Source organism: Erpetoichthys calabaricus, chromosome 1 (assembly GCF_900747795.2).
Source record: "Erpetoichthys calabaricus chromosome 1, fErpCal1.3, whole genome shotgun sequence".
NCBI classification, from domain to species: Eukaryota; Metazoa; Chordata; class Cladistia; order Polypteriformes; family Polypteridae; genus Erpetoichthys; species Erpetoichthys calabaricus.
Window position 1 is genome coordinate 258,201,889 of NC_041394.2, and position 26,176 is coordinate 258,228,064.

A 26,176-nucleotide genomic window follows, 5' to 3' on the forward strand; every position below is an offset into this window, starting at 1 on the left:
AATACGTGCTGTGTTAGGTAGTCAAGTAATGGCTTTATTTTTTACTTATTTACAAGTTGCTATTCAATTCATTATTAGTCATGACGCTGTCCAGTGAAGATTTGCCCCAAAATCTCTTGATTCGAGGCTTACTGGGACTTTTTGCCTGAGATGCCTAGAATGACCTTGGCTTGGCCTTCCTTTACATCTACACCAGGATAGAGCTGCTAATTATGTTTATAAAACAGGGCTTTTTAAAAAATATTTCCAGTGTTAATTTGCAACAGAACATCTTAGAAGAAGCCTAAGGCCAGGTTTATACTTCACGCGATGCGACATGTGCTCCAGCGGACACTACTGCTATGCAAGCGTTGTACTGTTTATACTTGCATGTGTACTTTGTGGAAATTTGGAAGATTCCACCAGGAGGCAGTACGAGATATCATCACAGTTAGAACAGATTAGGCTTCGCTGTGTTGTGAATTGCCTGAAACATCCATTAAATTCCAAGGACATCTTGCCACGATATCTCTGAAAAGGATGTTTAATGATTACACACATCAATCTAGACATGCGCCTATTCCAACAAACATTGGGCACGAGACAGAAACATCCCTAGATGGGGCATAAGCTCATCGCAAGGTGAACACAAACACACACATACACTAATGTCTCCAAACCTTCATGTCTTTGGAAGAAAACCAGAGCACACTATGGAAACCCACCAGGAAAACATGCAAACTCCAGGCACAGAACACAACGGTTGTGACTTCCTGCGAGGCAGCAGCACCAACACTCTGCCACCATGCCGCCACAACATGTGTAATTATTATCAATATTCATTATTTAAATGAAGTTACCGATGTATCTGTAAAATGTCATATACATACTTTAATGCATTTCATCATGACAGTGATATCAAGTATAAATCTAAGGATTCTAAATGTGCAGAGAGCTGAAATATCATAAATGCAATGTGTTCTGTGTGGCGATTGCTGCTGTCAATTCAGGAGGAAGCCCCAGAAGCACGTAGCGATTAACAGCTGGGTGGGTTTTAAGATGAAGTTTACGACGGTCTGCCTTAATGATAAAGTAAACTATGAGGATAAAGTGGAAATTTTGAGATTAAAGCTGAAGTTTCTACTGAAATCACAAAATAGACCTTTTCACCGTGTCCTTAATTTTTTTTTTCTGTGGCTCAGATATGCTGCTGTACATTCTGATGCTGTGAAGGTGCAAAGAAAAAATTAAAAAAAGACAGCACAGAAGATGGCATGTGAGACTTTTAAAATGTATTGTGCTATTATGTTGGGGAATATGCGATGCTTGAATATAAAAGCACCACAAATGCATTTGTATGTTGGCATTTTGCTTCACCACATCGAACCATTCATCAAACATCGAAGCGCGCACATCGATCTGGTAGGATCCGCAAAGCGGCTTTCTGTCACAGGTAGAAAGTAAATAGTAAACAGAAACTCTGACGTCACTTTCTGACTTTTCTCACAGTGCGTCCCCTGACATGCTCAGAAGATGCATGAAATGAATGCTGGGAACACGTGGCAGCCATGATGCGTGCTCGTACACGTTCTGAGTGTGAAGTATAAATGAGCCCTAAGTGTGTTTAATTGCTAAATTTTAAATTCTATTTGTTTTGCATGAATTCTTATTTTGTATTCACACCAAAAGCCTTGCATCTATTAAAGCAAACAATATAAATACAGAAAGGATATAAAATGTAACTTCATGTTTTTATTGATAAACTGCAAAATGACTATTGTAATCTACTCTTAACCTAATTCGTTGCTTTTTCAATAAGATTAATTCGCAAAAAATATGATATAATGGATTGCTTGTCTTATTTAAGAAATTTGTTAATTTGTTGTAGCAATCCAGACTGCTAAGTGTGCATCAGACTGTGAAGGCAAAATTGCAGTTTTTGTTTAATTGTTTAGTCCTGTTTTCTTGGAGGCCAAATTAAGGAAGCCATGGCATTATTTATGGTTTATTAGTATTATGGCTTTCATAATATGAAAAAATCATGCAGCTATATTAATTAAAAAAGGATTTTTATTAATTTCATGCTGTGATCTGATTTAGGTGGCCAATTAAATACTTATATTTAGTCATATTTGTGTTTTATTGGCAGCTGCAAATTGGCCTAGTGAATGTGGGTGGGTGTGTGTTTGCATGCCTTGCAGATTACTGGCTCCATGTCCAGATTTGGTTCCTGCCTTGTGCCTGATGCTTCTGGGATGGGATCTGATACTTCCAACTTGAATTAAATTAAGTGGATTTTATAATGAATACACTAAAGTTGTACCATTTACATTGGGTGTTTGGCTTTAGCTGAATGCCCTGTAAAACATCCTTTACAAAGTAAAGTCAAAATATTTCTGTTTGTAGTCTTATTAAAAAGTGCTCCCTGCTGTATTATACTGTTTTGCACCTATGGAACTTTGAGTTTAATTGTCTGTTCTTCAGGATTTTTTATTTGATTGATTTGCAGGTGTCTGCAGTTAATTCCTTAGAAGGTCCACTTCTTCAGGTCGAGGGGCTTAGTGACCTTAGACTTGAACTCCACAGCAAGAAGCTGAGTATGCACCATGTCTTGATAGATGAACTTCATAGACATCTTTACATAAAATCCACAAGCCGAGTTGGAAATAAAAGCAAAGAAAAAGGGAGAATGCTGTGAGTTAATGTTTTAATTTGTCATAATTCGAAATACAGCTTGTGATGTTTTGTGTTTAATTCCACACTGATTGCTTATTGTAGACACATCTGTATTTTTGTTTTAAGTCTTATGTTTTTGATTTTGTTTTTCATTTACTCTTATATTCCTACATTTATGGGTTTACTAAATCACAAGGATTTATTTCTGTATAGCAGTACTAAGACTAAAGTATTTTGTATGTGTTCTACACTTTTGGTTTTCAGGGGAAAATAAGCTCTGATTGTATACAAATTTTTCACATGTACAGTAGTAATTGCAGTAGTAGTAGTATTGTCAAGTGCACAGAGCATTCATACTTGCCTGTCCGACAAATGTATAAAATTTTGCCACTTTCTGGCTTCTTGATCACATGATATATTTATTAGCTTTATCCAGGTAATGTGTATTTTAAGATTCATACCAATTTGATATTGTACTGGCCATTTTAAGCCTTGTGCTAACATTTACTCATTTTCATTAGGGTGATGCCTATTTTTCTCATTTTTAATCATAAGTGTTGAGACTTTGTGGCCTAATGGCTAATATCTGGAGTGGTAAACAACTAATATGATAAACAAGGGGGACTCCGCCCCCTGCTCGCTTTGCTCGCCTACCCCCGGCGTTGGGTATCCTGAAATACATTAGTCGAGCACGTTCGTCTTGGAGCCATCCCCACTCTGCTTGCGGCATTTCAGACGCGCGTTGTAGGCGCCTGCATTCATTGATTTTATCCAGCCGGGCTCGTGTTTGTATATCTGTCAGTCGAGCTCATTCGTTTTGAACCGTGCCTGCTTTGCTTCTGCAGTTTCAGACGCGCGTTCTAGGCGCCTGCGTTCATTGATCTTATCTAGGTGGGCTCGTGTTTGTATCGTTGAGCTGTATCGTATTTGAATTCGGTGTAAAGCGTTCAGCGGTTTGTACAATCCCAAGCAGCACATTACTCCTAACTTCACCCCGCAGTAGTGCCACTCACAATATGGCGGTGACGCCTGCGCCCTTCGTACTATCTTTGTGGACCTGTGGGGCCGCCGTAGCCTCTTCCGTTTGAATCCGGGCTGCAGCGCAGAATCCTCTTTTTGGGGTGGCTGTGTCGGTAGTCATTAGCTATGGGCGCCTTGTTGTTTCATTTCTCATTCACGTCAGTTGAGCTGTTTCGTTTTTGGGCCGTGAGTCCTTCGTTCGCGGTGGATACAACTTCGATTGCGGTTTATGAGACGTGCGCTGTACACGCCTGTGCAGTACGTCTCATGGTCCCATCGCCGTATACCTGCGTCCATGCCATCCGGTTTAGTTAGTAAACCTGCGTCCATGCCATCCGGTTTACCATTCTCAGTTAGTAATATGGATTAAGAATCTGTTATTGAACCTATTGTTAAAAAATATAAGTTAATGTGCTTATGAAATTTGTGCTGCTTTAGACAGAAGTGTCATTAAAAAAAAGAAAACCTGATGCAACTGTCCAGGCCTAAAGATTTTGGAAGATTTGCATTGATCTGTGGTCTTATTGATCTCTTGTTTATAAAATTCCAATTTATGTTATAATAAATAGACACCACATATAAACTCATTCAACATTTGTAAATATTTTTAAATTGTCCTGCATTATATGTCATACTTTTAAACCTACCCTACTGCTCCTCAACATTCTTTATACTTAAAAAGTTCTTTCAATTTGTTTATTTTAGATTTTGCTATATCCACTCAAAATTTGTATTTTGACATTTAAATTTATATTTGGATATTGCATATATTCTCTGTCAAAGCACTTATTGTATTTTAATTACTAGGTCCTAGAAATTCAATTGAATATATTTTTTTTAGACAGGCCTTGGGTGTAAATGTTTTCACATATTGGGAAAACAACCATTAGTTATATTTATGATCTCTTATTTCTGTTCTATTACTTTAAAATTCCCTTTAAACATTTTTTTACATTTTAACAAAGTTGCATTTTAACACTATTACTTGTGTTGGGGCTCTATAACATAAACCCAGCATGCTTCTGATTTGCCGCTTTGTGTTTAATCCAACTATCCTCATTGACCTATCCCATCTGAAGTAGATGCATATTTATATCCTGTCTTATTGTATATAAATGGCCACTCCATCAACTTTTCAATTATGTCTGTCCCTTCTAAGTATTGTGTATTTATTATCTCTTGGGTTCAGTAAGGATTTTTTTACTGCTATAACATCACATTTTGCAGAAGCAATAAACTCTGATCCATTTCTTTTACAATATGTTCTAATACAGTATTTATGCAGTTTATTACTGATTTCATTTGTCTGAAAATGTCTAAGTTATGTTTTATATTTCTATTAATATTACTGTGTATTACTTTACATGAACTTTTAAACCTGGCCCATCTTAAACCTTTCCTTATTTGAAACATTACATCACTTACTTAGTACTAATTTGTTTCAAACTCCTTCGAGCATAAGTGTTTTGTTTTTTTTAGCATATGTCATTAAAAAGAACTTGCCTGAAGTACTTTCTAATTATGTACACATTAAGCTGATTGCAGGCATTTCTTTGGTGAAATGGGCATCAAGTTGAAATGACCAAATTGCCTGTCATTTTTCTAGTCACAGACATCAAGCATTTTAGCTTTAAATGCTTATAATTCAGTGTTTTTAATATTGATGTATAATTTTAAATACATAAATAAAATTAAAAATTTTTATTTCTGTAATAATTTAGCTCTTCTGTAAAGGACATATCTCCTGTTCCAATCATCGAGATCTCCAACTTATCAACTCCTCGGAAGTATTTGGATAATTCACAGTTTGGCAGTTCTGGGAGCAGCACCAGTGAGTACATGTATGAGCATAGTGGTTAGATTTTATGAGGGAATTAGACATATATAAACGAAAGACCTGTGTGTGTGTGTGTGTGTGTGTGTGTGTGTGTATGGAGCAGTCAGCTCTGCTCATGCTCAAGCACAGCCAGTAGATGGCACATTCATGCACCTCAGTTCTCAATACAAAAGACGTGTGTGTATGTGTGTGTGTATGTATGGAGTTATCAACTCTGACCATGCTCAACCACAGCCACGGGAGTTGGCGTGAATTCTACAGAAGATGTAGAAGCTTATATAAGTGTGACTTGCACTTGGTGAGAAGGTGCATGCAGGCACAATTGGTAATGATAAGCCAAACATCTGAGGTTCCTATTGAATATGTTATAATGAAAGCAATTGTTTTGTCTTAGAGAGTTTTATAATACTCTACTTTTCCCTTTTGTATTCTTTAAGGGGTAACCTTTATCAGAATGCCTCAAATCCCTTAGACTTACTACTGTTTATAAGGAATTGTACTACATAACTTCTTCCCACCTTCCCTTCTACATTATAACCTTATAACGGTGCATTAGAATGTCCCACTCATTAGAGTGTTTTTGACGGCCACAAATATATTGATTTGGTTGCCGATATTTGGAATTGTTCAGATGATTCTCAAAGGCAGATTTACAATAAAGGTTACTTTAACTTCCTTTAAGCTAAATATTTGTGCAGCTGTCCTTTCGATACTCTTTCTGCTGATTTTAATTTGATTTTCTGTGATGCACCAACACAGCTGACAAGCTAAGCAGTGATCTAAAAATGACTGTTAGTTGATGATGAATTAAGAAAGGAATTACTTTTATGGTTGAGATCACAACATAAATCAGTGAACATACTGAAACAGAGTACTACTATTTAACTTACAATGGATTTGTCATTGCGCACTTTGGTAAAGATAATTTTAGACATATAAAATAAATTTCATGAGAAAATTAAATGAATTAAAATTTTAATAATCACAGGTTAAACATAGTAGTTTGAAGTTATGAACAGTCCTTTTTTTCTTCAGATATTACAAAATTCCACATTAATCAGTACATCAAGAAATATATTTCACTTAATAGGAGATTCACTTACATATGATATAATTTTTTACCTTTAGTTAGTGCCTTAACATATCATAACAATGCATACATTGTAGCATAATAATAATAAAATTCTATAGTTACACTTGGATACACATACCTCAGAAATGAATGAAGATATGAATAAAATTAATGGGGTAATTTTTAAACAGATACATCACTGGAGAGTTTATTGTAGTTCAGCATTTTCAATTTTTCATCCAAGTTTTCAAAAAATTTTTTGATAACACTTAACATGAATTTTATCAGGAAAATGCTGCTGATCTTTTTTTTTTTTTTATAGTTCAAGAGATGAGTCTTCAGGATATCAAAGAGGACTTGGAGGGTGACCCAGAGGAAAACAGTGCCATATTTATGGGAGTACTTATTAAATGTCTCGCTAAGCTTAAAAAAATTCCAGAGACAATCAAGTGTATCGTAGATCGCCTGGAGTTAGAGCTGAAGCAGATTGTAAAGCGATCCACCACACAAATTGCGGACAGTGCATACCAGAGAGGAGAAACCCTTACTCAGGATAATCAACCCAGGTAAGATATTAAGATGACTAATTACTAGTGGACAACAAGTAGAAAGAAAGTCCTTTGTGTTAATTTGTGCTTGACAACCAAAGAGTGCTCACCCTCAAGTGCATGTATTTTGTCATCCTCAAGGCAACCAGGTCCAGCGACTGCAGTCTTTGTTTGTGCTGCTGGGTTTAGGTGCGAAACTATGAAGCAGGGCTTGGTATTAAAAATACATGTATTTATTGACTTGAATTATGGTATTAAGTGGTCCTACGTGTTAGATAGTTGTTATTGTATATCATTTGTAATATCTTTGGACTATTATGGTCAGGTTTTTGGCTTTGTGACCACTGTGTGTACTTAACAACTTAGCTAGTGGTATCTATTGCTATTTTAGTGTAATATGCTACAGTAAGAGAAAGAGCCCAGTTAAAAAAAAAACTGGTTGTATTGACCAACAGTGAATTGATTATTAATAGTTAAGCACAGAGAATTAAAGCTAGCATTGTATAGTCACTGTATTGGTATTAGGCACAAGTCTAATGGTATTATTTATAAAATAATAAGGCAGAAATTAAATGTACTTTAAAGTCATATTTCTGTACTGGACTTTTCTGTGTGTTTAAAAACAAATGTCATACAGTAAAAAAAGACTTTAATTTAGGTGTGTACCAATTTACTAATATCCTATTTGGTAAAACATATAAAGCTATTCTACTTTTTATAGGTCTTTAATTATAATTGCATATTATATTACTGTTATGGTCACTTATAGGAGATACTTTTAAGCCGCCTCATGCATAAGGCCACTTCAGTGTAACGTTGACAGGAGATTTTTGACTGACTCAGCTGGTCTCTGCAGATAGAGAGAGGGAGGAAAGTGTCTGCATCTATCTGTCTGCCTGTAGTTAGTAGGTGGGCTAGTGGGTGAGTCACTCAGGTATTCTTGGGTCAGTCATTTATTTTGTGTTCTTCCTATGCAAGTTTCTCATTTGTATTTATTTGTTTTGTCGTGGTCTACACTGTAGATTCCATGTTGAAGGCTAGACAAGAACTGTGACATTATCTGAGAATATAAACTATTTTCAGGAGTACCACAAGTAATCTAAATCTATTCTAAGAGAAAAACAAACATGTAACCAACTGATTACCCCGAATACAAACAAATGTTATACAGAAAACATTTTTCACACCTTCTTTTTTTTTTCTTTTTTCCAAAATACAATCTTTTGAAAAAGTTTGGGAACCCCTCTTAATTCTTTGGATTTTTGTTTATCATTAGCTGAGCTTTCAAAGTAGCAACTTCATTTTGATATATGGCATGCCTTATGGAAACAGTAGTATTTCAGCAGTGACATTAAGTTTATTGGATTAACAGAAAATATGTAATATGCATCATAACAAAATTAGACAGGTGCATAAATTTGGGCACCCCAACAGAGATATTACATCAATACTTAGTTGAGCCTCCTTTTGCAAATATAACAGCCTCTAGACGCCTCCTATAGCCTTTGATGAGTGTCTGGATTCTGGATGGAGGTATTTTTGACCATTCTTCCAAACAAAATCTCTCCAGTTCAGTTCAATTTGATGGCTGCCGAGCATGGACAGCCTGCTTCAAATCATCCCATAGATTTTCGATGATATTCAAGGCAGGGGACTGTGACGGCCATTCCAGAACAGTGTACTTCTCCCTCTGCATGAATGCCTTTGTAAATTTCGAACTGTGTTTTGGGTCATTGTCTTGTGGGAATATCCAATCCCTGCGTAACTTCAACTTTGTGACTGATGCTTGAACATTGTCCTGAAGAATTTGTTGATATTGGGTTCAATTCATCTGACCCTTGACTTTAACACGGGCCCCAGTCCCTGAACTAGCCACACAGCCCCACAGCATGATGGAACCTCCACCAAATTTGACAGTAGGTAGCAGGTGTTTTTCTTGGAATACAGTGTTCTTCTTCCTCCATGCAAAGCGCTTTTTGTTATGACCAAATAACTCAATTTTTATCTCATCAGTCCAAAGCACTTTGTTCCAAAATGAATCTGGCTTGTCTAAATGAGCATTTTCATACAACAAGCGACTCTGTTTGTGGTGTAAGTGCAGAAAGGGCTTCTTTCTTATCACCCTGCCATACAGATGTTCTTTGTGCAAATTGCACTGAATTGTAGAATGATGTACAAATACACCATCTACAGCAAGATGTTCTTGCAGGTCTTTGGAGGTGATCCCTGGGTTGTCTGTAACCAATCTCACAATCCTGCGCATATGCCGCTCCTGTATTTTTCTTGGCCTGCCAGACCTAGGTTTAACAGCAACTGTGCCTGTGGCCTTCCATTTCCTGATTACATTCCTTAAAGTTGAAACTGACAGTTTAAACCTCTGAGATAGCTTTTTGTAGCCTTCCCCTAAACCATGATACTCAACAATCTTTGTTTTCAGATCTTTAGAGAGTTGCTTTGAGGATCCCATGCTGTCACTCTTCAGAGGAGAGTCAAAGGGAAGCACAACTTGCAATTGACCACCTTAAATAACTTTTCTCATGATTGGACACACCTGTCTATGAAGTTCAAGGCTTAACGAGCTAATCCAACCAATTTGGTGTTGCAAGTAATCAGTATGGAGCAGTTACTTGCATTCAAATCAACAAATTTACAAGGGTACCCAGATTTTTGCACAGCCAGTTTTTCACATTTGATTTAATTTCATACAACTAAATACTGCTTCACTAAAAATCTTTATTCAGAACACACCCCGGTACTCAGATGTTCCTAGTAATTGAAAGACATACCACTGTTATCTTTTTTTGTTGAAAGTAGAGTAAATTGTTATGCAGGCTGAGAGCGGTTCCCAAACATTTTCATATGACTGTAGACATTGTGGTACAAATCAAATATATTAATTAAAGAAATAAACTTATCCTTTACTAGGCCAAGGTTGATAAAACCTCTTTGAGTTAGAAACCTGGCAGGAGAAAAACTGTTCATTGCATTATTAAATACTGAACATGGTGCATCCATCACAGCACTCTATTACAGAATGATCATAGAATAAAGGCAGAGGTTCATACTTATTGATAACTGATTTTACATAACGGTGCTGATTAATGCATATATATCATACTCTGATTGGTTAATAGACATTAGATCCTTTAGTATAGAGCACAACCAGCGTAAAATAAGTCTTTTTCCATTATACTGTATCATTGTTGTTCAATTTCTGTTGATTTCAGCTCTTATTTTGTTATGAAAACTGTATATGTGCTAACTATCAAGTCTTACTAGGTGCATAAAAAAACATTACATCAGCCAGTTTCTTTAACCATCACCTTGCAACATTCTGCTTGTTTACTTGACCATTTCAGCAGTTTCTTTATGACATTTCTAAAAGAAATATTTAGATATTTCACTGTGTTTTGCAAACCAAAACACTTATCTACTGTTACCTCTAAATTATTCTCTCACACTGTACTATATATAGCATGTCAACCTAATGTCAGTTCCACCAACATCTTTGTTTACACCAGATGTGCAGATCTTGGGCAGGACATCATAAAATTGCATATTTTTCTCTTTTTAAATGGCCTGTGCTACAAGTGTTTATGTAATGGTTGATGCAATATGTGGCTTCTGCGGCAGCATGCTGAGTTGTGACTGCAACCTTAGTGAAGCCATCAACAGATAACAAAACACTTTACATTGGTTTTCAAATAAAATAGCTTTCTAACCCTCTAATGCTATGCTGCTGGCATGAGATGAGATTGTTTTTTCTTCTAGCTAATATCACACAGTGATTGTGGTGTTCATGCACACAGCTGATGGTGTTTTGCTCATACGGTATTGTTAATGATTTTTAGTAATCCAGTGGTAGTCAGTGCTTTATTGCTAGAAAATCCACAGCAGTTTAAAAACTGTATAAAGAAGAATGTAAACTCTCCGATGGTTGGTTTGAAAGGTTGGCTATACATTTCCCAAAGGGGTGGTTGACTTTCTTTTAAACAAACTTGTTATTTTATGAAGTAATATACAGTAACTGTATGTTTTATATGTGTCCATTAATTGTTTTGTCATTATTAAAATTTTGGTGCTAGGTGTTTTTTTGTTGTTATTGTAAGTGGTCAACAAAGAAGTGTTTGAACTTTTTCCCAGCTGCACTGTAGTTTTAACATGGTCACTTTTCTCTAAATATAGGCATAAACTACCATTTTCATTTTAGGCACTTAATCAGTGTAAAGAAGAGGGGAATAGAATGTAGGGTTTTCATGATCATTGAGAACTTTCTATACAAATACTTTTAGAGGAGTTTTAAGGTAAATGGCATAAGTATTTTGTATAATTTCTGTATTATTTTTGTATTAAAAAGTCAGTAATCACGAGGCAGCACTAACCATGAAATTGATAAAGTGAAGTCAAAACTAGGAACTAAATTGAAATTGTATTGCTGAAAAATTTTAAGTCTCACAAAGTCTTCCCTTAATTATCACAAATATTAGATGCTCATAAAATCTCAAAAAATCTTTTATAAGGTGTGCACCAAAATGTAATGTATCATGTATCATTTAGCATGTTTACCACGTGTCTTAGACCGGATTTATACTGTGCTCCTGCGGACACAACTGATACGGTGTACTGTTTATACTTGCGTGCGTACTTTACGTAAATCTGGAAGATTCCACCAGGATGCAGTGTGAGATATCATCACAGTGAGAAAACAACATTCGACTTTGCTGTGCTGTGAATTGCCTGAAACATCCATTAAATTGCCAGGACACTTTGCTACAATATCTGTGAAAAGAATGGATGTTTAATGATTATATCCAGCAATCCAGGGATGCACCCATTCTAGCAAGCTTCGGACGTGAGGCAGAAACAATCCCTGGATGGGCCATCAGCACATCGCAATGTGAATACAAGCACACACATAAGTATAATTTTAGCATCACCGTATCCCCAAAGTCATGTTCTTGGAAGTAAACTGGAGCAGACCGTGGAAACCCACCAGGAAAACATGCAAACTCCAGGCAGGGAACTGTGCCGCTCCCACATGTATTGTTATTAACAGTATTCATTATTTAAATGAAGTTAACAATTTATTTGTAAAATATAATATGCATACTTTAATGCATTTAATCATGAAACTGATATCAAATTCAAATCTAAGGGTTCTAAATGTGCAGAAAGATTTCAACAGCAACAAAATTCTTTTGCAGAGGAATAAAATACCCATGCAATTTATAATTAGGGAAAACAAATATTAAATCCATAAGTCCTCAGGATGCCTTTCTAATATATCTTGATCACATAGTAATATTTTTGCATTTTGTTTTGCAATTTTGTGTTAGTGTTTTTTATTAATTATTAAAATATTTTTTTTCTTCAGTTTTGATTTGTATATTTTTAGTATGCTATTGTTATTTCTGCTTGATTAATTTATTTTTTGAATTATACTTATGTAGCTATATATATTTAAAGCCTGTGGAGTGCTTTCAATGTTAGGTTTGTAAGTCGTTACTTTTCAGATGACAGCGTGTGCAGGATTGTGTGAGTGTGTCTGGGATTAACTGGCACCCAGATTTTGTCACCACAGCTGCTGGGATAAGTTCTTTTTTCACACCAGAATGAACTGCATAAGAGTTTTGGAAAATGTAATAAGTCAAAATAAAATACTTGCATTATGGAGATGCTTTTGAGCATATTTTTAAGGCACATAGTCAGTTCTGAAATATTTAATACAATGGTTTTAAACAGAGCTGTATTTTTACCAAAGGAAAATCCTAATAAATTACCAACAGTGACTTTCATGAATATTGCAACTAATTTACTTTATTGACGTTTCTTAAATATTTTATGTATTTTTTGGCAGGTTGTTGCTGGAACTTTTGGAGTTGCTTTTGGATAAATTTAATGCAGTAGCTGCTGCACACAGCATTGTTTTAGGTCACTTAAAGCAGATTGTAGTGTCTTCGACTGGTGTCCAGGAGGGGGTGATCAAACTTTATGATATGGCAGATGTCTCATCGAAAATACAAAGTGTGCTACAGGTAAATATTTTTTTTCTGCAATGGGAGTGAAGCATATTACTATTTGATGTTAGTGGGGATATTTGCATGTGTGTGTTATGGCAGGTGATTATGTCATGATACTGTATGTACAACGATGGATAAATAACACAGGTGGGGATGACCCATTTCAAAAGGAAACACACAAACATGAAGAATAATTGGTATGGCAAAGATAGTCACACTGCAGGTGATTGCCAGTGCATTTTGATTTTAGCACACAAGTCTAACTTTTGTTGGTATGAAGAAAGGTTAACAGTGGGACAGGAGCCATTTATAGTTGTAGTTTGGTGACAGTGGCAGAATGCAGATAGGTAAACAAAGTCAGATTATGGCCATTGCTCTTCAGAATAGTCACTGACTCAGGGAATAGATTGACATGATTTTGGTGCCTCCTTTGTAAGCCCCTCCTGTGTTTCATTTGATGTAGTCTCTTAGACACAACCAAATGGCTGTAAGTCTGACTCTATATAAGCACACTTTACTCTTTCATCAAATGGTGGAATATAAATGGTACATCATTTTGCCTTATGATTTATGTCAGAATTGATTTTTTTTCATTGAGATGCTCATATTTATTTGTATTTTCAATCATTTTTTTTCTGATCAAACATTTTCTAACAAGAAAACAACAGCCATGAAAATTAATATAGGTAAATGAAAATTAATGTTCAGCATAAACCATAAAATAACTCCCTGCCCATGGTGCACATCTCCCACCTATCCCATTGAAACCACTATGTAAAAAAAGTTCCCTAGGGGATCAAATGTCGCTGACACTCATTTAGACCTTGTTGAGAGGCACAACAGATACAGCAAGCCTGGTGGCATTGAAGACACACAGAAAAAAGCAACAAAGAGTGACATAAATGATGCCTCAGTTATTGGAACTTTTCAAGCCCAGAGTTCTCAAAAATGTCATTAATTTTTGTAATACCTTGACCTGCTGGAAAAGAGATGTGTTTGATCACACATACAAAAGGATGCATTATGAAAGATAGGGGTTTGTGTTTGTTTCTGGCAAACTGCAGAAAAGCGGATTTGTTTCGCAATATTTTGCCATATTTGGAGAGCTAATGCATCTAAAGGATTTAAGGGAATTTGACTTCAATTGGAAATAAAGGGAAGAACAGAGAGGGTTAGAGCATGTTGAATTTAATAGGAAACTGGGACTGGGATGGGTTTAACAAGCTCCATGTTGGCTTAAGAGGAAGTGGCTAATAATATATTTCTAAATCAAGCAAGGGCAGAATGGAAAGTTACTTACGCTTCATTCCATTTGAACTGGAAAGTCAAAATTTCTGAGTTCTCAGTAGGATGTTTCAACTGGAATGCCACCATAAGTTGGATTTCCTACTTGGAAAGTCGGGAGAGCCTCACCAACCTTGAACTCAAAATCAAAGATTGCTGCACCACATATCAACAGAAGTGAAAGCTGTTATATTATACTGTTTTTTAGTACTACTATTTATGTCTCATTACCCAGTCATACGCACAGAACTGTTCAACCTCCATCTGTGGTTATGTTGCTATGATTTTTGGATGGACAAAGTACCACTTAATGCTTTGTTTAGTAGTTGTCTGTATACTGCAAGAGCAAGCACTGAAAAGGTTTTCTTGGAGGTATCCATATGTCCAAATGTTTTATTGGAACGCGGTCAGTAGGGGTTTGATGTCATTCCTGGGTCTGACATTTGATATAGGAAGAATATGGAACACAGCATTACCATTCTGAAGAAAGGCAGAGAGAGATTTAACTTCTAACCTTTGTTTTGTGGGAGTAAGAGAGCATAGCACTAACAAAATTAAAAATTGGGGATATTTTCACTTTGGTAATTGCTGATCTGGAATAAAATAACTATGGAAGAAAGGGATTCCGTGACGTGCTTAAAGATTGAACAGTAATTGAATGTTAAAAAGTCCTTCATGAAAGGGGAGATTTTGATGGTCAATTCAACACACTGTTGGAAAAACTGATGGCAAGAGGACATTTAAAGGAAGTAGGTAAGATTTACACAAATTAATTTTATTGCCAGACAGAGTCTAAAATGAACTGAACAAATCAAGATTAGAAGGAGCATTTTGGAATGGGTTAGGATTGAGAAATAGTTCAGTTGGTGAAAAATGAAGAGTTGATGCAGAGCTTCTTGAATAAATTTAATATTATCCTCAACAATTCCCAATAAGTAAGAAACCTCTAGAGCAAATTCCAGTTCATGCAGTCAAAAACCTTTTCTTTTACAAGAACCAGAAGACCAGAATAATTTAAAATTATTTTTTCTGAGCTTTGTGCTATATGTTGAAAATATTCGTCTAGCACATATTGAAAGATTCAATGGTATGTTTAAGCAGCTATGTAAAATTGCAATAATGGGTAGTTTGCAGTTTTCTGTATTAATAGGAGAATAGGGGGATATACATTATTGTAATTTATAACGTACTTTTTCTTTTAAGTCCTAAATTGAAATATACATTTTTAGTATGTGTGCCCCTTTTTGTAAAATGTTTTCATGGCATTTAGAATTGGTGCTTGTGAGACAAGAAGTTATCAGTGGCAAGGAAACCTCTAAGGTGGCTCAAGATGCTGCAGGTGGTTAGTCACTTGGATAGAGTAATCTATGGAAATATCTACATCACTGGTTTATATTTTGCCAGAATTACGCTTTTTGTCTTGCATATTCTGCAAATATTTGTACTTCAGTTACCATCAGCACTTCTGAAAAATGCACAAGTAGGCAAAACTGAGGTTTGTTAAGATTCATTTTTACATGCTTTTGAATAATCTTTTATTATTTTCCAAATAAGTAACTGAGGTATAAAAAAATAAAGCACTGTGCTGCAGTGTTGTTTCCGATGCCATGACTCGTCACCTTCTTTTTAAATTTATGTCCTGTGTGTAACAGTATATTTTGTATACTCAAATTTGGCAATTGGAGTATTAGGCTTGTTACTGTTAACAACTGACAAATGTTTTGCCAAATGATTTACACTTTCATTCAAGCATGTTGATGGAAACTTCCAGCTGCAGAAATACTTTTCCTCAGAAGAGTTTGGGAAAAAAAAAAATGTGCTTTTGAAAATTTTAATCTATAAAAAAAGTTACCTTTTTTCATTAGAATGATCCAGCTTACATATTTAAGCATAAGATCATGTGGAATAAGTATGACTAGCCAACCCGCGGTGTAGCATACGCCGTATAATTATGTATTGATGGGTGAACACTTCCTGAAAGACACAGTTGTCCAAATGGGGTGGGTTTGAGGATACGACTGTGAGTGAATGAAAAGATGGAACTCTGGAGAGAGCAACATACAATTGTCCGTGACTGAAAACTGGGTTTGGCAGATACAGGCATATCGTTTTGAAAGTTTGTCCCTGCGCCTTATTAATTGTCATTGCAAAGGCCAATCTAACAGGAAATTGTCTGCGTGTAAAAGTAAAAGGCAAATTTGAATCTGATGGGGTCAGGGATTCTCTCTCTCGTGCCTGTGTGTGTGTGTGTGTGTCTCTCTCTCTCTCTCTCTCTCTCTCGTGCGTGTGTGTGTGTCTCGCGCACTTCTTATTGTGTGTGTCTCTCTCTCGTGCGCCTGTGTGTGTGTGTGTGTGTGTCTCTCTCTCTCTCTCTCTCTCGTGTGTGTGTGCGTGTGCGTGTGTGTCTCTTGCGCTCCTCTGTGTGTGTGTGTGTCTCTTGCGCACCTCTGTGTGTGTGTGTGTGTGTGTGTGTCTCTGTCTCTCTGTTGCTCGTGCGCCTGTGTGTTGTAAGTGAATGAAAAGATGGAACTCTGGAGAGAGCAACATACAATTGTCCGTGACTGAAAACTGGTTTTGGCAGATACAGGCATATCTTTTTGAAAGTTTGTCCCTACGCATTATTAATTGTCATTGCAAAGACCAATCTAACAGGAAATTGTTTGCGTGTAAAAGGCAAATTTGAATCTGATGGGGTCAGGGAAATCCGGGGAATATGGACAGTTTGTGAGGTAGCAGCTGCGATTGTTTTACACCCCAGTACATTGCGGTGAATGCTGGTAACAGTCAGTCTAGTGCCTTTACAGAGACTTCTTTCTGGCATGAGGTTTCTGAGAAGCATGACGACTGAACCAATTTTAAGTTTGACTTTATGCGGAGGAATGCCAGTGGGAGTAATGGCTGCCCGGCAGGTCATGGGAATAATGCCGCCGGATCGCCAGTCGGTATCGTTTATGGTCGGAATTACGACGGTATGTGATCTTCTTTGAACCTCGGACTTTCGTTCTTGATTAATGAAAACATTCTTGGCAAATGCTTTCGCTCTCGCGTGAATTGTTGGCTCTGTAGTGCGTGTGCCATGGTCAGCTGCTTAGTGAATTGTTGGTGGGCGGGGCTCGGTCTTGCGTGCGTCTTGCTTGCCATGGACTTAGTGAATTATATATATACAGTGCATCCGGAAAGTATTCACAGCGCATCACTTTTTCCACGTTTTGTTATGTTACAGCCTTATTCCAAAATGGATTAAATTCATTTTTTTCCTCAGAATTCTACACACAACACCCCATAAAGACAACGTGAAAAAAGTTTACTTGAGGTTTTTGCAAATGTATTAAAAATAAAAAAACTGAGAAATCCCAGGTACATAAGTATTCACAGCCTTTGCTCAATACTTTGTCGATGCACCTTTGGCAGCAATTACAGCCTCAAGTCTTTTTGAATATGATGCCACAAGCTTGGCACACCTATCCTTGGCCAGTTTCGCCCATTCCTCTTTGCAGCACCTCTCAAGCTCCATCAGGTTGGATGCACAGCCATTTTAAGATCTCTCCAGAGATGTTCAATCGGATTCAAGTCTGGGCTCTGGCTGGGCCACTCAAGGACATTCATAGAGTTGTCCTGAAGCCACTCCTTTGATATCTTGGCTGTATGTTTAGGGTTGTTGTCCTGCTGAAAGACGAACCGTCGCCCCAGTCTGAGGTCAAGAGCGTTCTGGAGCAGGTTTTCATCCAGGATGTCTCTGTACATTGCTGCAGTCATCTTTCCCTTTATCCTGACTAGTCTCCCAGTTCCTGCCGCAGAAAAACATCCCCACAGCATGATGCTGCCACCACCATGCTTTATTGTAGGGATGGTATTGGCCTGGTGATGAGCGGTGCCTGGTTTCCCCCAAATGGAAAATGTCTCATCAGACCAGAGAATTTTGTTTCTCATGGTCTGAGAGTTCTTCAGGTGCCTTCTGGCAAACTCCAGGCGGGCTGCCATGTGCCTTTTACTAAGGAGTGTCTTCCGTCTGGCCACTCTACCATACAGGCCTGATTGGTGGATTGCTGCAGAGATGGTTGTCCTTCTAGAAGGTTCTCCTCTCTCCACAGAGGACCTCTGGAGCTCTGACAGAGTGACCATTGGGTTCTTGGTCACCTCCCTGACTAAGGCCCTTCTCTCCCGATCGCTCAGTTTAGATGGCTGGCCAGCTCTAGGAAGAGTCCTGGTGGTTTCGAACTTCTTCCACTTACGGATAATGGAGGACACTGTGCTCATTGGGACATTCAAAGCAGCAGAAATTTTTCTGTAACCTTCCCCAGATTTGTGTCTCGAGACAATCCTGTCTTGGAGGTCTACAGACAATTCCTTTGACTTCATGCTTGGTTTGTGCTCTGACATGAACTGTCAACTATGGGACCTTATATAGACAGGTGTGTGCCTTTCCAAATCATGTCCAATCAACTGAATTTACCACAGGTGGACTCCAATTAAGCTGCAGAAACATCTCAAGGATGATCAGGGGAAACAGGATGCACCTGAGCTCAATTTTGAGCTTCATGGCAAAGGCTGTGAATACTTATGTACATGTGCTTTCTCAATGTTTTTATTTTTAGTAAATTTGCAAAAATCTCAAGTAAACTTTTTTCATGTTGTCATTATGGGGTGTTGTGTGTAGAATTCTGAAGAAAAAAATGAATTTAATCCATTTTGGAATAAGGGTGTAACATAACAAAATGTGGAAAAAGTGATGCGCTGTGAATACTTTCCGGATGCACTGTAGATAATATGAACATAATTCTGCTTGTTGCCTAATGTCCTTTATTTAGGTTTTTGGGTTTTCATCTCATGTACAGTTTGTAAAAGTTTATGTGGTTGCTTATGTCTTAATTTTCTTGTATTGTAATTTTCATGATTTGTTGTTGATAGTTTTTGTTTTTTACCTTTTCAAAACTCCTTTGCAATTACCATAGATGCAGCACTGTCATGCAGCTAGCTATGTAACATAATGGCATCAGTCTGCTACACTGACAGGAAGAGACAACAAAGATGCAGGAAAACAGAAAATGCAGTTTAAACAGCTTCTCTTTCCTTCAGTCTTATCATAGCTACAACTTATATTTATCCTATGTAATTTGTGTTGTTGGATCATGAAGTAATCTAGTGCTGCTTCATGGAAGAGACGATCTGTTTATCACATTATCTTTGACAACCGGCTTATGCTTCTGTGCAACACATTTTGTAGTTTAATGTACTGTATATTTATATGTGGACTGTGAAATATTGTGCACATAGTCTTAGTACATTGTATATGTTCTTTCATTTAATAAATGATATTCAGTACTTACCTTAATTGAATAACTTTATTTAATATTTAGGAGGTTATGTTTTGTATGCAATTTTTATTAAGAAAGCTACTATTTACTCTTTACTTTTAAATTAACATTTCAGATTTTTAAAAACTGAAATCTTGGCCATTAGACATTGCTGCTTTCCGTTATATTCATAACTATGTTTCAGTTATCTATTTACATAATTTTATGTTATGTCTTGTTTAGCAGAAACAAGTTTCAAGTCAGAAAATATCCCTTGTTTGTAATAGTGAAGTACTGGCAGGTTAAGTAATCTCCTCTGGGTCACACAGTGAGGCATGGTCAGGATTGAACCAGCACCCTTGTGAGTTCCAGTAAAAAATTCTAGCCTTTAGATTGCACTGGATTTCATATACAGGTAGTCCACAGGTTACGGACATCCGACCTACAACTTACGAACGAGGACGCAGCTGCGATGGATACGCCTCAGTAACTTCTGCTCTGTCATCTTCGGCCTGGGGATGCTGCAAGCGGTGGCTGGAGGGGGACGATTTCGCTGTTCGCGCAGTGTAGTGTCTCTCGGGTGGCTTCTGGCGGCAAGCAGTGACCTGTGGTCCATAGTCACCAGGGCCATAGCTATTGCTCGTGTGCAGGATGATGGTTCGCTGCCCGCCCACTACGCCGCCGGAGCTACTGCTCCTGACTGGACGCAGGCTGGATGGAGCAGAGGGGGGCATTTCACTGCCTTTCCAGAACACACGGCTAGTAATTCTGCAAGCGGTGACCCGGTTGTGGCTGAACGGGGCGGCGGGGATAGCATTGTAGTGTGCCTCGGATGGCCTGTTGAATTGGGGTTGGGTGATTCACTACTCGCCTTTGGCCGCACCATGTTCGTTCTACAGCATACTGTAGTGGAGGTGACTGTGAGGTGGGCTGGTGATGAACCGCCCCTCGCCGCCCCCATTCATTCTCAATAGCAAGCCTGCTTGTACTGTTACGCACATAGCAGGAAGTTGTCTCATGTCAGTACGTGTTGATGACTGGTGCCTTCCTGCTGTGATCACGTGTACAGTGCTGTGCAAAAGAGCTCATCTTAACCTTTTGTCTTCACCCTTCAACAATGTCTCTGAAACACAAATCTGATGCAAGTGCTGGTGATACAGTAAAGAAGAGAAAAACCATCACCATTGAAAATAAAGTAGAAATAATAAAAAGGTCAGAGAGAGGTGAAACTCCATCATTCATTGGCAGAGCACTTGGTTACAGTCGGGTCAAAAATAGCATTTATTAAAATAATGTACCTGTTCCGACTTACATACAAATTCAACTTAAGTACAAACCTACAGTCCCTATCTTGTATGTAACCTGGGCACTGCCTGTATTATTATACTGCTTTATATTATTAAGCAACATTTCATATTTCATTATATGACCTTATAGTCAAAATTCAAATTGGGAAAAAAACTCCCAGCCGGCAATATTTGGAAACATTTTATGGATCTGCATACTTTTTCAATGTATTATATTTGTATTGGTCTTTTTTTAGATTTATTTTAATTTTGTAATGCAAAGCATGCAGTACTGATAGATATCCGAAATGGAATGCATGTATAATTAAATAGTTAATATTTTTACTTGTGAGTAGATTACACACTGGGTAGCTAAGATTAATTCTTTGTACAGATTGCATGTTTTTTTGTGTTTTTAGGGGTTCCTTTCATAGAGCAAAGAGATGCTGTTAGGTTTTTTAGCTGTACCATTTTGGCCTAGAGTCTATGTTAATGTCCCCAGTGATGAACTGTCATCCTGTTTTTGAATAGTTCCTGCTTTTGTCTCATGATACCAACATAGACGCCCATGTTTGAACACCTTCTAAATGATTCTTAATTGAAAATACTTGTCAACCTTATATTTCTTAGAAATCCCATATGACTCTTGTCAGATCTACAGTTTTACACAATGTCATTGGCAGTGTTTTGCAGATTACCGAGACTCAAATACATCTTCATTAAGCCATCTGTGTAACTAATTAATCAGTTATGAGATAGATATTCATGTTTAGGAGAAGTAAAAAATGAAGTCTGTCATTGTACAAATGTTTTTTGGAGCACCAAACTACATTTAAAACATTGGAATATGTAAACATTCTTTACCATTATATTTACTATTACACATTATACACCTTTTCATAAAGGTTTACAGCAGAAAACCAGAATTAGGAAACAAACCAAAAAAAATACTAACCTGGTAAAAGGTTCAGAAAGTTGGAGTGAAAAGGAGAATCTTCAGTGTTAATTTAAACCTTATACTTGATGGTGTCTCAAATACTTCAGGGTCCCAAAGTACAGGAAACACCAACTTAAATAAACATTCATTAAGAGTTTTGTGAAACACATTAGATATAGCCAGAAGCATTGTAAAATGTACTTTTCTCACATCTCTGTAAATTAGGAGCTTTATGTATGATTCAAAGATTCCTTTTGGAAGGAAATGTCCTTAAACCAGTAAATGTGAAGTGTAATCGATTTGTGATCTGAGATTAGGGCTCAAGTGGCTACATTTTGCAAACTGCTCTGCATGCAATGCAGATTGTTGATTGCTAAGTAAGAAGCCATCACTAATGTAAGACTAAGAGATGATAATGTCATGAGTAATGACTAATCTGACTAATTTTGCTAATTTGCTACACTGCCAAGCGAATGAGATGTTTTTATTTTTATAGAAGTATCAAATAAGGTTAGGGTAATTTAACATAAAACAGTTAAATGTATATTGGAAATCATTTTCCATCTCAGCTTTAACAGGTTTAACCCTAGGTATAGTCTTTCTTGAACCTTTGGTTTTCCCCTGTATGTTCCCCTCAAGGTTATTATAGTTAACGAAAACTAAAATCAAAACTGAAACTATTATTAAAAAAACATTTTTGTAAACTGAAATAAAATAATTAACAAAACCGAAATGAAAAACTAAAACTAATCAAACTATTAAAGTAGTTGCAAAGACTAACTGAAATAAAATAATAATTTACTAAAATAATTTTAGTTTTCATTTTTGAATGAATATTCTTGCTGTTAGTTTTTAACCCTTATAACTTTTAACTCTAAAACTGAAAGTCATCCACCATGAGCTGCCTGCACGTATTCATCCAGTGAACGGCGGCTGGTGAAGGTGGCCGGGTGTTCAGACAGCATTTGCAGTGACAGAGCAAGCTGAATACATGGGTAAAGCATGTGGAATAGAAAGCGACTTATGTGACGCCTTTCTTTGCACTTGTTGTATATCAAGATGTAATTCAAACGCCTGAAACTGGAATGTGGTGGTCAACAAAATCTTTACCATATGGACAGAAAAATCACGAGTGAGTAACGTTTCAGTTATTTCTCAGGTGCCTACTTTTTGTTGACAATAATTCACCTGCCACTTCACATACAAAGCATAGAGAAAGTATAGTAATCATCATTCGTCCTTGAGATTTTGATGAATTTTGATGTTTTAGACCTTCCTGAGTCCGAAAATACAGTTTTTTGGAATTATGTCTGTGTGTGTAAACACGATAACTCAAAAACGCAACTAGATAGATTGATGAAATTTGGCGTGTGGTTGTTACCCCAGAATTGTAGATCTGTATTAACTTTTGGGCCAAATCCATCAACCGGAAGTGGTACTTTACCTGAACACATAGTCAGATTTTTTTTTTATTCATGCAGCTGCAGAGTCTGATTTAATCAACTTTACTTTTATAATAATTGTTCAATATAGTATTAATTTGATTTGATTTGTTATTGATGGTTCTTTAATTTACATGATATAATCATTGTCTTGAGGTTTACTTCTCAAATATCCATCCCCATATCTGAGTACATGAGAGAGTCTAGGGGAGACCACACCCGATTTTTGAAAATTAATCGTCTCTGATAGAGAGACTGACAGTGTCATCATACAAGATCAGCATATTGTTGCTGACCAATCACTTTTGCTTTAAAAATATCGTTTAACAATGAAGCAATGCAAACCTTGTAAAATCCCTGAGTTGGCAATGTCTCTACTGAACTACATGTAGGTGGTGGAAGTGAGTCTGCCAAGTGGTGAAAAGCTAACCATACTAATTTGTTTTTATATTTATTCTATATTTATTAATTTATCTTTTTTAGTTCATATTCACAGTTCAAAATACCTGATACTGTGAAAATAATCCAGTAGCACAATTATGTTTTAAAATATCTTTCCCCATGTTTTCAATGTTTCTCTCTCTCTCAAAATAGATAGTTGAAATCATCATATCCTTTTTGTTCTTAACATCAGTCATATCATTCATATTGCATACCAAGGATTTTTCCTGCCTTCCATCCAAACCTGCTTGGGTAGGCTCCAGGTTCCTGTGATCCTGCTCTGGATAAACAGGTTTACATAATGTATATATTATTCTTAATCTCAGATGCTGTCTCTGTCGTTTTGTGCTCTTGCTCTGCTCATTATGGGTTTACTGTTCTTATGGTGGGCTATTCAAGTCTCACTGCCCCTAACCGTCACACTACATGCTTGTTTTTCTTTCTTTCCCTCAATACAGCTAGGTGGGGTCTGCACACTCATTCAAGCCTAAAAGCCTTGTTCTTCCTTAGCCCCTGTGATTTTCATAGTAACACCTGTCAGACCACAATAGAATCTGTTTTCTCATTTTTTTTATATCTTTCCAGGCCTGCAGGTGGCAAAATTCTGTCTATAAATTGTTTGTGCCTGAGATGGAATCAGAGATGAATATGGCTGGTAGAAAATAACAAAGCCCGGTATTTGAGATTTTTGAATGCAATATTGAAGGCATTCGTTATAAGCACTTTTAAGTTGGAGCAGGAAATGTTGTGTACTATAGACATTTAGAGTAAAAAACCCTCACATCTTAAAATTCACCTAAATTTCATTACAAATTGGCCCATTCTGGGCAGTAAAAGGAAAAGAAAAAAAGTGCCAACAGTCAGCGCAGATTTATTCAGCACAAATGACATAGAAAATATTTTAAAAATCATAAAATTGTGTAAAATTGTTCATGTTCAGTATCTGGTTTTGATTATGTTTGTTTTTATCAGACAAAAACAAAACCAAATAGTAAATTGTGTCGTGTAGTGTAGTAAGCTTCCACTAACGTTAAACTCATATTATATCCAAACCCATTAAGTGTACACTTCTGTCTCATTGTGACACAAAAACTAAACTCCATAGTAGCTCTTTAGCCGTACCATAATTACTAAAACTAAAACTGAAACTAATATATATAAAAATAAAATAGAAATGTCTTTGTAAAATAAAAACTAAACTAAAACTAAAAATACACGATAAAGGAAAACTAAAACTAAACTGAATTTCCAAGTAAGGTCAGAAAAAATATAGAAATAAAAACTAATTTAAAAAGGCAAAACTATAATAACCTTGGTTCCCCTCTCATGGGGCCTCTTCACCAAGTTTATAGGTCATCTCTACTAATTCTTCTTATCAAGAGAGGCAAAGACTGTGACTGCCAAGTCCCTCATACTGTGCTATATTTTGAGTCTAGCTGTCCTTCTTTTGCCCACGTGTACTTGCTGATGTTAATATGCTTTAGACTGAACTGTACATTTAGAGCTTCAGTTGTAAGAGAAATCTTTTTTGTAATTTCTTTAGAAATACAAGCTCTTAAGTTCACATTGTCCTTGAATTGCTTTCGGCAGTACTTTTTCCAGGAAGCAGCTGCTATTCTTGCATAAGTGTTGTGAATCTATCATATATCTGAGTTTCATAATGTCTACATGATTTTCATCTGCTTATCGGGTATATGTAAAGTAAGCCTTTGCGCAATCTGAATACCCTATAAGGCCTATGTGTTACAAAGAACCGTTAGCATAATAGATATTGTGGCATAGAATTGATTAATTGTTTTATATTATGCTCCTGAGATGCACCACAGATAAATAAAATGTTTTGCACATTGCTCAAGTCTTTGTGTCCGAAAACGGTGCTAAACCAGGGAATGGAGGTCTTCCCTTATACACCAAAGAATTAAGTCCCACTTTTTCTTAAACAACTGGTAAAATGTAAGTTCGTTTATGAAACCTCATAATCCACTGAAATGTCTCTTGGGAACTCTGTCTTACTTTTCCTCTTGGGACAGTTGTTGCTGTCTCTATTATGATTTTATTAAGTGATTGTGGGATCTCTGGGATGAAAATCCAGTAAGTATGCACCCAATTAGGGAGTTTTGAATCCAATGATTAAGAATGATATTATTGTTCATTATAAGGTATATTGGCAAACCTATAGTCACTTGGAACTTTATTCCATGGTGCCATATTGCTTTCTGTGGGTAAAACCATCTTGTGTTTAGTGTGTGTTGGTAGATACCTTGCTGTTCAGGACAACCAAGGTCCTTTTATGTCATGAGTTAGAGGTTATAAAGGTCATCTGAAAGACATCCAGGTTAT

At 36.7% G+C, this 26,176-nt stretch overlaps 1 protein-coding gene across 2 annotated transcripts in view; it reads left to right on the forward strand.

Moving 5' to 3' along the window:
* Positions 1-26,176, forward strand: part of exoc4 (exocyst complex component 4) — a 447,737-nt gene that overhangs the window by 35,695 nt on the left and 385,866 nt on the right. For both annotated transcript variants that reach the window (XM_028814392.2, XM_028814398.2), the window contains exons 4-7: positions 2,489-2,673; positions 5,397-5,506; positions 6,907-7,150; positions 12,990-13,167. In XM_028814392.2, the coding sequence (XP_028670225.1) occupies positions 2,489-2,673; positions 5,397-5,506; positions 6,907-7,150; positions 12,990-13,167 (717 nt within the window). The remainder of the gene's footprint in view (positions 1-2,488; positions 2,674-5,396; positions 5,507-6,906; positions 7,151-12,989; positions 13,168-26,176) is intronic.